This window comes from Bacillus rossius, chromosome 8, assembly GCF_032445375.1.
Source record: "Bacillus rossius redtenbacheri isolate Brsri chromosome 8, Brsri_v3, whole genome shotgun sequence".
NCBI lineage: Eukaryota > Metazoa > Arthropoda > Insecta > Phasmatodea > Bacillidae > Bacillus > Bacillus rossius.
In genome coordinates, this window is record NC_086336.1 from 70,854,882 (window position 1) to 70,867,844 (window position 12,963).

General features: G+C 45.9%; 1 protein-coding gene across 1 annotated transcript in view; it reads left to right on the forward strand.

Moving 5' to 3' along the window:
• LOC134535412 (inactive dipeptidyl peptidase 10-like) overlaps positions 1–12,963 on the forward strand; it is a 344,969-nt gene that overhangs the window by 305,372 nt on the left and 26,634 nt on the right. The window contains exon 9 of the mRNA XM_063374486.1: positions 8,895–9,115. Within this exon, the coding sequence (XP_063230556.1) occupies positions 8,895–9,115 (221 nt within the window). The remainder of the gene's footprint in view (positions 1–8,894; positions 9,116–12,963) is intronic.

Sequence of the window (12,963 nt, forward strand, 5' to 3'; positions counted from 1 at the left end):
TGCTGAAGATCACAATATTGTATTATGTAATATCCGCCATTTTTTTCTTCTGGATGTCAACAACTTTTTTACTTCTGTAAGCATTGTGTTTCATAGGTCACGGAAAAAAATTAGAATATTGAATTTTTTTACGCACTTCTCAAATATGAAAAAATTAATAAAAAAAAGGCTTTAAAATAAAATATAAATATTTTATTCTGTGAATTTCGCTTCATCACTTCAAGTATGGAGGATATCTCATCCTTGCGAGAATAAGTCTCCTGCACATAGAGATTAAATCAAATGTTAACACCAATTCTTATTTTACAGGAATTTTTATTTGTAGCAGTCAGTCACTGTTAATAACAAGGCATTCAATAAACGTACATGTTTTGCTCAAAAGAGCCAAACCTTCTAATATTAAATGGATTAAAGAAATTATTAAAAAAATTTGGTTGTCTGTAAAGTCGGTTTACGGACGATAGTTTAACGTGACAATGTCATAACAAAACATTGATGAAATGATTGCATACTTTAATGAAAAAAATTGAATCATTTTTATTGAATTATCACTATTTTGTATGGATACAAAGAAGGAGTGAAATGAAATCTACAATTTAATTGATAAATTTACTTTTATGTACACTCATTAATTCAAACATGTTTATTACTTTAACGAAGAGATTATTTTAACTATAACTTTTATACATGTTTGCTATTTAACTTATTCCAATCTGTGTTATTCTGTTAAGGATAGGACGATGATAGGAAAAGTAGGAAACGAATGGGAGTGTTTCAAGTTTAATTTGCCTCGAAAAAGTCAAATCGATGGTTGTTCCAATCGAGTGGAAGAGAAATAGATGCGGCGCAAGCGTACAATGAGCGTAACAGTACATCGCGTAACGGGACAATGTGTGTAACGGGACACAGTGTAAAGGGACAATGTGCGTAACGGGACACTTTTTCGTGCGTGCAGCCGGCGTTAATCGATTTGTTAGACGTCACGTCAAGAACAGTTGAAAGCAAGATGGCGTCTTTCAATCACGTTTCCTGGCCAATCGCAGAAGCGTACACCACCGAGGTTAAAAGGGTTGAAGTGTAGCCTATGACAAAATTATTCCGTCTAAATTATTTTCTGATATCTGTTTAACGAGAGCTTTTCTCCCCCCCCCCCCCCCCCCCCAATTGGGATAGTCTTGAATATATTATTAACACATCTAATTCTTGTGGCTGGAAAAAAAAAGTTTAACTTAGCCAAACCATCTTCAGGCGAATCACCGGCCGGAGACCAAAGAGGAGGGAAATGTCGCAGATGTTGGCTAAGTGTGTGTGTGTGGAGGCCCCACAGCCGAGATTACCTCGCCATTAATCAACGTTTCCAACTCAGCAGCGGTCGTCAACTCGGCTGTTGACCTGACGTCACTTGGGACGTGAACTGTTGCCCTGGAGGGTCAGCCTGGATCCGCTTCCGGGCGCCTCTTCCATTTCCTCGCCGATGCCCTTCTTCCTGCCCTTATTACTTCTTCCCCTCTTCCCACCCCCCTTCCCCTCCCCCCTCCATCACCGACTATTGGCTGACGTCTTCATGGACGACGTAAGGCGAGTGTCTTTCACGACCTCCGCCCAGGGATCGGGTGAGCAGTAATAGAGCAGCTGCTACTGACGTCCGGCGCCATCTTGCTTTCAGGGGGCTTCCGCCCAGCCGCTCTCTGTCGCAGTTTACGTGATTGGAACAGAAGTAACATTGCAGGGATACAGATGTACATCTACACGAAATAAATGAAAAAACAAAATAATGTTCGCAGTAACACTGGATTCGGACCCTTTCCCCTCGCCATCTAAGATTTCTTACCAGCACGTGCATTAATTAGTTATTCGTAAATCGCTTCCTGAACAGCGTTCCAGTTTTAACTGCGTGCGTTAATAAACACAATAAGGCATTGTACGGTCCAATTATTTTTTCAACTGTTGACAAAATGTGTGCACGTATAAACGATAAAACAGAATTTGAAATGATGTGACAATTTTCGTAAGCGCGACAAGAATATTCATTGTTGCTTCCAAAAACGTATTTCATGCGTGCAAAAATAACCATACGCATGGGTTTTTCTTTTAGTATTAAAAAATATTTCTTAGCAACTGGTTCTTGATTTTACATATAGGCAAGTTAAGCCTAGCGTGAGGAGATGTAAATTCACGAAAGTATCATGGCTTTTTACGTGCTGTAGTGAACCAAAGTAACACAAAATCAGTTGGTTAATAAAGGGGGAGCTGTTTATTGAATAACAATAATCTAAGTACAATGTACAAATTTACCTGCTATATTTCTAAATTTTGTAATTGGACTTGACTATTTAGGGGCTGGCCATCCCTTTCCTAGGCGCTGCACTGATGCACCTGCTGAAAGAGAAAACGGTACGTCTTTCATGCCACTCGGTGTGCCTTGAGAGGGTAATGGAGTACGGCCCGAGTGATTAAATCTTTTTTCATTTTCCTACTGCTGTGTACTTCTCGAAACGGGGACGCACCACAACGCCGAAATACCACAACGCCGAACGTACAATAACGCCGAAAACCATAACGCCGAAAACCATAACGCCGAATGCCAAATTGACTACAACGCCGACAACTAGAAAACTGCTGTGTACCACAACGCCGAATTACCACAACGCCGAAATTCCTTAACGCCGAAAAATGTCATTGCAGGACTGCCACAAAGGTTAGGTTAGGTAAGGTTAGGTTAGGTACACAAATTAATTCAGTTGTTTTTCATTTTGCTCCTGTAGCCCCCCCTCCCCGCAGCAACATTTTTCTGCGTTACTGTATTTCGGCGTTGTGGTACACAGCAGTTTTCTAGCTGTCGGCGTTGCGGTCAATTTGGCATTCGGCGTAATGGTATTCGGCGTTATTGTACGTTCGGCGTTGTGGTATTTCGGCGTTGTGGTAACGACCCCTCGAAACATAATAACTTGTCCGTTGGTACAATGTCCCCCCCCTCCCCCAGCTTGAACTGATTCTGCCTGCGCCGCTCCAAACCACGACCCGGCAGACTGCCTGAACTCGTGGCCGCTAAAGCAGCTGCCGAGGAGTCTTCAGCCGGCAGAAGGAAAGTTTCTTGGCTGTGGGCGGGAGAGGGTGGACACTTGGCGAAGTTGTGCTCGGGGTGTTTCTTTGGCCTTGAGGGTGACTTGCGACGGCACCTGCTCTTTTGAAATTCGCTGGAATATTGATCTTTAAGGGGACGAAGTTGGCGACAGTGGTTCTCAAGCCGGCGTGCAGGTGATGGCAAGTGCCGACGAGCCCGCGATATGACAACAACCATGACTGAAGAGAAACCTCGTGTCAGCCCCCACTTTTGTTTTAAACTTTAGAAGGTTCTTCACGGCCGGATGAACATTTCTGTTTGGACTCGGGAGCAGCCAGAGTGCTCTAACGCAGAATTTTTTTCCTAACCTAAATTAAAACTAAGTGTGTTGGTGAGGGTTCCGGGTTAGGGAGGGAGACTAAGTGCGTCTCAGGCCGAAGCCCATACGCTCTAATCATGCAGGGTATTAGCCATGCAGGAGGGGTAGCATGCATCATGTGCTAGGAGGGGGATTGGCCAGCCATGGCAACGATTGGCGCCATGACTAACTCCCCTCACTGACTATACTAGACTAAAACTAGATAAGTTGAGCCCAGGTAAAACCTGCATAGACACAGGGAAAACCCTGGGCTCTGACATGCAAGATGCAAAATTTCATGCATTAATAACAAGCAGGAGGCTTACGGGAAATCAGAAGGATGGATCTGGAAGAAGAGTTGGTCAGAGTAGAAAAGAGTCTACCATGCGGGGGGGTTGGGGGCTTGGACATTGCTGTCCGCATTGGTTTGGGTGGCACTGGTTGTTTCGGGGGCGACTTTAGTCGTTTCCCGCCGGGCTGCCAGCCAGCCCACTTAAATTATGAAGAAAGAAAGTTATTTAGGTAAATTTTGTAGCCGAAGCTACGCGGATACGCACTCCAATGTACTCGGCACAAAGCTGAGGGCATTATTGGCTTACCGTGTCGTGCGTCTGTGTCTGTCCGGCCTCGCTGCTGGGTTACAGCTCAGCTAGTGTACTGGGAAGTGTTGGGAGGCCTTAATATTATAACTTAGTAATATGCTAAATACTAAATCTATTTATGACGAAATACCAGCAATACAAGTGTATGTGTGGATTTTACCCGCCAGTTCGCAACCACGTGGTTGGTGTCCGGCCTCGGCCGTCGCAAGCGGCTGTGATTGGTCGGCAGCCCGGCCAATCGTGCATCGTTATGGGGGGCGATGTGCGAGGATTGATTTCGGTCGTTTGTATTTCTGTGATATGTCGGGATCATAATTTTCGAGTGAGGAAACATGCGGATTTAAACTTTTTACGCATTTATCGTAGAATGTTTGTGTTGTACGAATGTAAAAGTCTTGCAAAGTTTCCGATCCGTTTCGCGATGAAAAGCTTCTACAGGACAGTATACTGGGGCATTTGTAGCGATTCTAATACAAAAGATTTCGAGGCTAGCTGAGAGTCTTCAATGGTTGATTTTCAATGGTTCAAAAACACAAATAGGTATTATCCAGAAGACGACAGTACTTTAAGGCCTGGAAACTGCGCTAGGTCAATGATCTGAAGACTAGACTGTACAGTTTGTTAGATGTTCAAGAAAAATTCAATTTTTTTTAACATCATATTTCAATGCCGAGGAAGCGGCTACCTGATTAGTCATTCTGTCCCCTCTGGTTTATGAATTCGCGAAGTTTTTCAGTTTCCGACTATCACCGCGTAAAAATGTTATTCAAATTAACTTATTAATCGGAATGAGACTGAGCAGCTGTAAAACTAAAACACACACACTCCACCCAAATATAAAAGTTTGGATTGTAATTGCAACATTCACGCGAGCACGTGCATGCATCAAGTCAACCGACGCTCATTAAATCCCACGGGAGGCGAGAGCTTATTATTTGCTGAGCCCGCTCGAACAAAACACATCGTGAATTACCACTGATAGCGGTGCTAAAACTACTGCTCGTGGTGGTTTGTATTATGTACATGTTTGGCTCGTGCTTGAACAAAAAACACGATAGCGCGTTGCGTGGGTCGGGTTGGTGATCGCCAGCAACACACAACTTTCGAAACAAAGGGGGGGACAACAGCCAGATCCCGGTTCCCGCAGATATGGAGGCTGGCGCATATCTGATCCCCCCCCCCACCCCCCACTAGCCACCCCCTCTCCAGCAGGAGGTGCGAGGTAGCAGAGTGTAGCAGACCGTGCACATGACTTGCGCGCAATCTCTTCGCAGTTGAACTCGTGTGGGTCAGTTTCAACCAATCATTTCGACATGCTCCATTCTTTCCTCGTGCCTTCTTGAGTTCTCCAGTCGCCTCGATGTCGCCAATCATTCATTCATTGGTAAAAGGCAAACGAAGTTCACTTTATTGACGTGACAACATCTTATAAATCGATGAACACATGGCTGCACGCACGAAGAAGGATGACTCATTGTCCCGTTGCGCTTTGTCCCGTTACGTTCATTGTACGCTTACGCCGCATCTATCTCTCTTCCACTCAATTTGAACAACCATCGGTTAGGCTTTTTCGAGGCACATTAAACTTGAAACACTCCTAAACGTTTCCTACTTTTCCTATCATCGTCCTATCCTTAACAGAATAACACAGATTGGAAGATGTTAAATAGCAAACATGTTTAAAAGTTATAGTTAAAATAATCTCTTCGTTAAAGTAATAAACATATTTGAATTAATGAGTGCAAATAAAAGTAAATTTATCAATTGAATTGTAGATTTCATTTCACTCCTTCTTTGTATCCATACAAAATAGTGATAATTAAATAAAAATGATTCAATTGTATTCATAAAAGTATGCAATCATTTCATCAATGTTTTGTTATGACGTTGTCACGTGAAACTATCGTCTGTAAACCGACTTTACAGACAACCAATTTTTTTATGGAGTATTTTGTGTGGAAAGTCACACGAATCCTCCATGAAGTACGATCTTTCGTATGATACACGATACCGTTCACGTTCCGACCCCCCCCCCCCCCCCCCCTCTAACCACGGGGGACTGCTATATTTCGCGGATTCATATTATGTCAGTCTAACACCCACTTTTCTGTGTAAACTCTACTCACGTGTGTTTCTCAATGTAGAATTTCCCCTTCTTTTCAATTGGTCGGTGTGATTCGGCAACTCTGCCGCTGGCTGGTAGTTCACTGGCCCACAGAAGTGGAGGGGAGAGCCAAGCAATTATGTTCCAATCAACAAATAAATAGAAATCACGAACAAAATCATCCGCGGAATCTGTGTGTCTCTCGCAGTTGGCTTCTCCTGCAGAAGGCTCCCGATCATAAGGTCGCGGACGTGTTAGGTACACCATGATGCAGGCTTTCACGGCCATTGTCTGAAGTAGCTTGGCTTATGGGTAGGGGCAGGCATTTTTCGCGAAAAGATCTGCACACCTATTAGACAAGTTATTCTGGGCAAAAGCCCGGCCAAGCCTCACCACCTCCTCCACCTGGAACTAAACCCCAGTAGGGGTGTACCAAGTGCACTACTTTAATTTCCCAAATTTTTGGCCTATATTCCCATGTTTCCATTGAGTGACTTGATTTTCGTCACTCGAGGGCCATTAACCAGAATAACCTATCCAACCTGTTTTCACCGCCGGCGCTGCAGCCAGGTTATAGCTTTGTCAAATTTTCAAATATATATGCATTTCTTGTGTCCACAATTATATAAACCGGCGGTGGATATATAAAAACTTTTACCTCATCAATCCACGTGGAATCACCCCGCATGTCCCCGGTGACAGGACGTTTACTAGTACCCGGCACCGAACCCATGCAGGGGCGCCGATTCCACAGCCAACAAGTGTTTCTCTTCTGTTCCTTCCATAGTTTTATCATAAAATGCCAGAGACAGCAACAAGGTATACCCCCACCTATGGTTTCTTCCTTGTGATTGGCGGCCGTCTGGCGAGAGAAGTCGTTGCCTTATTTGGCCGAGCCAATCAAGACGCGTTTGCTTCCGCACTGAATTACTGTGATTGGTGTTGTTACAATCGATATGTATCTGGGAGAAACCCACCCAATCACGAAATACAGACGATGCTACAGTGTTTTAACTTTCAGCTAGTCTCAAAATCTTTTCGCCAAAGCTGCATGGCCCTACTTATGGGTTGTAGCCGTGTCCTTGGCGAATAATTCACCGAAGTTTCGGTCTACATTGCAGTCGACATCATAAGGGAGCTCCCTGATGGCGATTGCGATGTCGACCGAAACGTCGGTGAATTACTCGCCAAGGACACACGGCTACAACCCAGGAGCCAAGCTACTTCCCATCATGTTGCAGTCTAGTGAGTGTTCTGATTGGCTCGCGACTGCATCTGTGTGTCGGTTCGGCCACGGACCAAGTGTTCCTTGACGTTCCTCAGGAACTTCGCAATCAAAACACTCCCGTCGTGAGCGCTGCCATGGAGACGGAAAGAAAGAGTTTTTAAAAAAAAAACCTTTGCCGCACCATTCATCAGCCTGGAAGTGCGCGCAATTCGTTTAACCCCTCCCTCCCCCCTTCCCTGCTGACGGGACCATGGTCTGGCGCATCGCTGTCTGGGAGAATAACAGCGGCGGTTTGCACATTGCCTCGCCCCTCGCCCCCTCCCTGAGTTACCCACGTGTCTGCTCCGCTCCCTGTGGCTCTGCCAGGGTCTGTACCTCCCATTTCAGGTCGCGATTTTATACTTATATCTATAACTGATCAACTTTCAGACTTTGTCAACTGTTTAACTTTCACGAAATGAAAAAAAAATATATACAGCGCATACTTTTTGCATAATTAGCTGCCAAAGATACATTTATAACCGTTTTTAGATAGTACAAATAAAGAGAATTTAATTTGATTGCAGAACTGAAACTTTTTAGGTTTAGCTGCAATGCCACTGGCTAGTTAATGATATGGTTTGCTTTGCTATCACAAAAAAACTCATTTCACGTTTCTTGGCTGTCAAGATCGCAACAAAATTTGAGAATTTTTGAAATGCCAGGTAAAATAAATTAATATTTTCTGAAATAGTCCAGCCCGCCAAACCACTCCGGGAAAAGCTACGCAGACGCACTACGAGATAGCGCAAGCGACCACAGCCCACGCACACGCGCACATTAGCGACCTAGCGACCGACACGCAACACCCACATTCGTCACAAAACTGCCATACAAGCAAACGCGTCCTGAATGGCTTTTCTTGCAGACGTCTGTCAGTTACGAGAAAGAAAACCTACGGCGCAGGCGTTCCTTATTTCGAGTAAAATACCTGTCTCAAAATACAAACCCATATTCTAGACAGGCGGTTAATACAGAAACAGTTATCTGGTAGGTTGTTATTGGTAACTGACTATTCCTGCAAAAAAAAAAATGAAACTGGTACTAATTATTAGTTTACAATTTAGAATGTTCTATACAAAGATCATCCTGATTCTGTTACTAAAAATTACGTAACAACTAAATTGTAAACCTGAAGCACTGTTGTCATTCACGAGTTGACTGTGGGGAAGCCTAAGATGTACATCAAGTTCTGTCCCTGCTCGAACACGCTCGAATATTCACCTTCGGCCAACCTCGGGTTCATTTATATATATTTATATTTCTCTGTTTATTTTAATGTAGCTATACTAACCGCCCGTAGTGTTTAAAGTGTTTTAATGTAGCTAACCTAACCGACCACTTTTAATAGTTGAATTCATTTTACCTGCGCAAAAATAAAACAAATCCCGAGGTTGGCCGAAGGTGAATATTCGGGCGTGTTCGGGCAGGGACAGAACATGATGGACATCTTAGGCTTCTCGTTGACTGTGTGAGTGTGCGCGTGTGCGCGTGTGCAGGAACAAGTACCGCCTGTCCACCGGCGAGGAGGAGGCTGCTGACCTGGAGCACCCCAGGCTGCAGCTGGCCGTCTGGGCGCCCGACGGCAACGCCCTCGCCTTCGTGCGCGGCAACGACGTGTACTACAAGCCGCGCGCCAGGGCGCCCGAGGTGCACCGCGTCACCAGCACCGGCGCGCCGGGCCTCGTGCACAACGGCGTGCCCGACTGGCTGTACGAGGGTGAGAGCACGGCCATAGAGTCACCATCACGTAGACGTGTACTGGCCATAGAGTCACCATCACGTAGACATGTACTGGCCATAGAGTCACCTTCACGTAGACGTGTACTGGCCATAGAGTCACCATCACGTAGACATGTACTGGCCATAGAGTCACCTTCACGTAGACGTGTACTACAAGCCGTCACCAGCACCGGCGAGCCGGGCCTCGTGCACAACGGCGTGCCCGACTGGCTGTACGAGGGTGAGGGCACGGCCATAGAGTCACCATCACGTAGACGTGTACTGGCCATAGAGTCGCCATCATGTAGACGTGTACTGGCCATAGAGTCAACATCACGTAGACGTGTACTGGCCATAGAGTCACCATCATGTAGACATGTACTGGCCATAGAGTCACCATCACGTAGACGTGTACTGTCCATAGAGTCGCCTTCACGTAGACGTGTACTGGCCATAGAGTCACCATCATGTAAACGTGTACCGTCCATAGAGTCGCTTTCACGTAGACATGTACTGGCCATAGAGTCACCATCACGTAGACGTGTACTGGCCATAGAGTCAACATCACGTAGACGTGTACTGGCCATAGAGTCACCATCATGTAGACATGTACTGGCCATAGAGTAACCATCACGTAGACGTGTACTGGCCATAGAGTCACCATCACGTAGACGTGTACTGGCCATAGAGTTAACATCACGTAGACGTGTACTGGCCATAGAGTCACCATCATGTAGACATGTACTGGCCATAGAGTCACCATCACGTAGACGTGTACTGGCCATAGAGTCAACATCATGTAGACGTGTACTGGCCATAGAGTCACCATCACGTAGACGTGTACTGGCCATAGAGTCACCATCACGTAGACGTGTACTGGCCATAGAGTCAACATCACGTAGACGTGTACTGGCCATAGAGTCAACATCACGTAGATGCACCCAACGACTCGCTGGACTCGCGGTCCAGTAGTCCCGGTCAGGTTACCCTCCTTGGGGTTTAGCTCCATGAGGAGGTGTGGTACTTACATGAGGGAAGGGATCGATGGCTCCACACATACACCGGGACCACACGGCTTTACAACCTTGAAGCATTGGTAGAGATAAGTACTTCCACTTCGCAGTACATTAGTGTCCACAACCCTACACATACTTGAGGAGTTTTAACGGTTCATTGGCTACTGCTTGCATAAGATGTCATCTCCCTCTTTGTCTCGAACCACACAGTTAATTTTACTACCGAGCTGCCCTTTCAAGACCTGTTCATTTCTTCTTCTAGAATCATTTAATCAGGGCTTCTACAAAGTAAGGCAATCACCCAGGTCCCGCGCTGGCCTTTTTAATAACGATGCACCTGTAATATTTAACTTTCTTAGGAATAATTCAACTCCCATGTTGGCTTTAGAAAGTTTTTTTAAAGTTTGTTTTCTTTTAATATGCTGGGGGTGGGCTCTTTCCTTTTCTCTCCGAGCTACTCCATAACCCCAGGGCCTGGTGAGATCCTGTCCAAAATATTTAGGCCACTGCAAACTCTAGTGTCGCCATTGAATTGGCCGTAGGACCTCTAGCCATTGATAGGGATCAGAAACTTGCATGGTTTTAGTGAACTCTAAGATAAACTCTGCAGTACTCTACATATTTTAGCAAATATCCCCTGCTTATTCGAGAGTTGCCTAGACTAGGTTTCCCATGATTCGACACTTCTTTGGCCCAGGGTCCCTCACTGGTCCAGAGTCCTTCAGATAAACCATGGGTCAATATTAGCATGATCTCTCTGGTATCAGTATTGGAATTTTAGCCTATATCAAGATGAATGCGCTAATTTTTCCTGTTTCTATCCATTGGTAAACATTAATTCTTCGTGTGTGATATTCCCACGTGGTTCATGTTCAAGGAGAAATATGGCATGTTACGCAAGCGGTAGCCGATGGACTGTTGACGCTTCTCAAGTAGTTGCAGTGTTGTGGACACTAGCTTGGTGGTATTGGCAGTGGCTCGACCAATGGCCACGGTGGTGACTCCTTGTGTGTGTGTGTGTGTGTGTGTGTGTGTGTGTGTAGATACCAGGGCCCCTGCTTCCCCTCCCCCCTTGTCCAGTTCTCTCCGCGCCGTAGCCGCGCGGAATGTCGGAACACTCCCTCCTGCTCTGGCGACCTGACGGCGGCCAGGGGTCAGCTGTGGGGAGGGAGGCTGGCATCTGGGTCGACCCTGTGCGAGACACGAGCCCACACGTGCATGCGCTCAGGCCGGGACAATCCGCGCGTTGTTCCTCTGACCTCTGACACCTCTGTTCCGTTTCTTCGACGAACGAGTACCGAGGCACAGGGACTTGTTAGTAGAGACCAGAAAAATTCTCGGTTTTATCTTGTGATAGGCATAAAATTCAAGTACTCATACCTTGGCGATGCTTCTGCTATTGTCTCACGGTTTATCTGGGGGACTCTGGGCCAGTGGCGGATCCAGAGGTTCACCTCGGAGGGGCACTCTAGGATTTCAGAGTAGCCAGAGAAGAAAAAATGTCTTAAAATTACTAAATTTGAATTTAATCTACTCACACTACACATAACATCCAACCACCAGATTTTAAGATTCTACAAGAAATTCATTAATTATATTAAAATATTTTATTGGTTTCAGAAACAATCATTTTCGTCGGCAATATTAATGTAGCAGGCAACTGGTTTTTCGGGGGGGGGCACTTGCCCCTGGTGCCCCCCCTTGGATCCGCCACTGCTCTGGGCCAATGAGAGACTTTCGGCGAAAAAGTGTTGAATCACGGGCAACCCCATCTAGACCACTCTCGAGTCAGCAGCCAATCAGCAGGAGATATTTGCTCACGTATCCAGAGTCTATCCTAGAGATCATGTAACCGCGAATGTTTTCCGGTCCCTATGTGTTATCTCAGGCATTGAGAAGCGGAATGGAATGGCAGCTAGTTTGACTGCGGGAACAGCCCTGCGTCTGATTGGTTACCCCCCGCTATGGAATTTCTCCAATTGGACGCCTGACACCTATCCAACTCTCCCCTGGGCTATTATTGACAGATTCCATTTTGCTGGGCAGTTGTGCCAGTTTGACCCTCTCGGCACTTTTATTTCAGTGCAACTCAAGACTCAGATGTGTAAACATGGCGATTCGGAGGTCTGTGTGTAAATTTTGTCCGTGATGAACTAACTAAGTAAAAATCAGTGTACTTTACTGAATTTCTTTGTAAAATTTTAAAGTGGGTACTCGAAACCATTTTAAAAATCAGTTTGACTGTCTGAGCTCGGGCAAGAGACAGCGGGAAATAAAAACTTCGCACATAGTTGGAAGAGGATGCAGTGTGTGCCCCTCGGAAGGAAATAAGGGATTGTTTCAAACGAGTGGCAGCGGTCAGTAGGCCACTATTTGGACTTCAGCTGGTGGTCATGGCTAGGTCCTGTGGTTTGTTAGGACGAAAAACTGAATTATAAATGTGTAAGAAGGAGCTGCGGGTGACGGCCTTCCTCAGCGGCAGTGGTTGGCCAGTTGAGGTCCAGTGGTTGGTGGTTGTTGCAGAGGAGATCCTGAGGTCCAGTGGTTGATGGTTGTTGCAGAGGAGATCCTGAGGTCCAGTGGTTGGCGGTTGTTGCAGAGGAGATCCTGAGGTCCAGTGGTTGGTGGTTGTTGCAGAGGAGATCCTGAGGTCCAGTGGTTGGTGGTTGTTGCAGAGGAGATCCTGAGGTCCAGTGGTTGGCGGTTGTTGCAGAGGAGATCCTGAGGTCCAGTGGTTGGTGGTTGTTGCAGAGGAGATCCTGAGGTCCAGTGGTTTGTGGTTGTTGCAGAGGAGATCCTGAGGTCCAGTGGTTTGTGGTTGTTGCAGAGG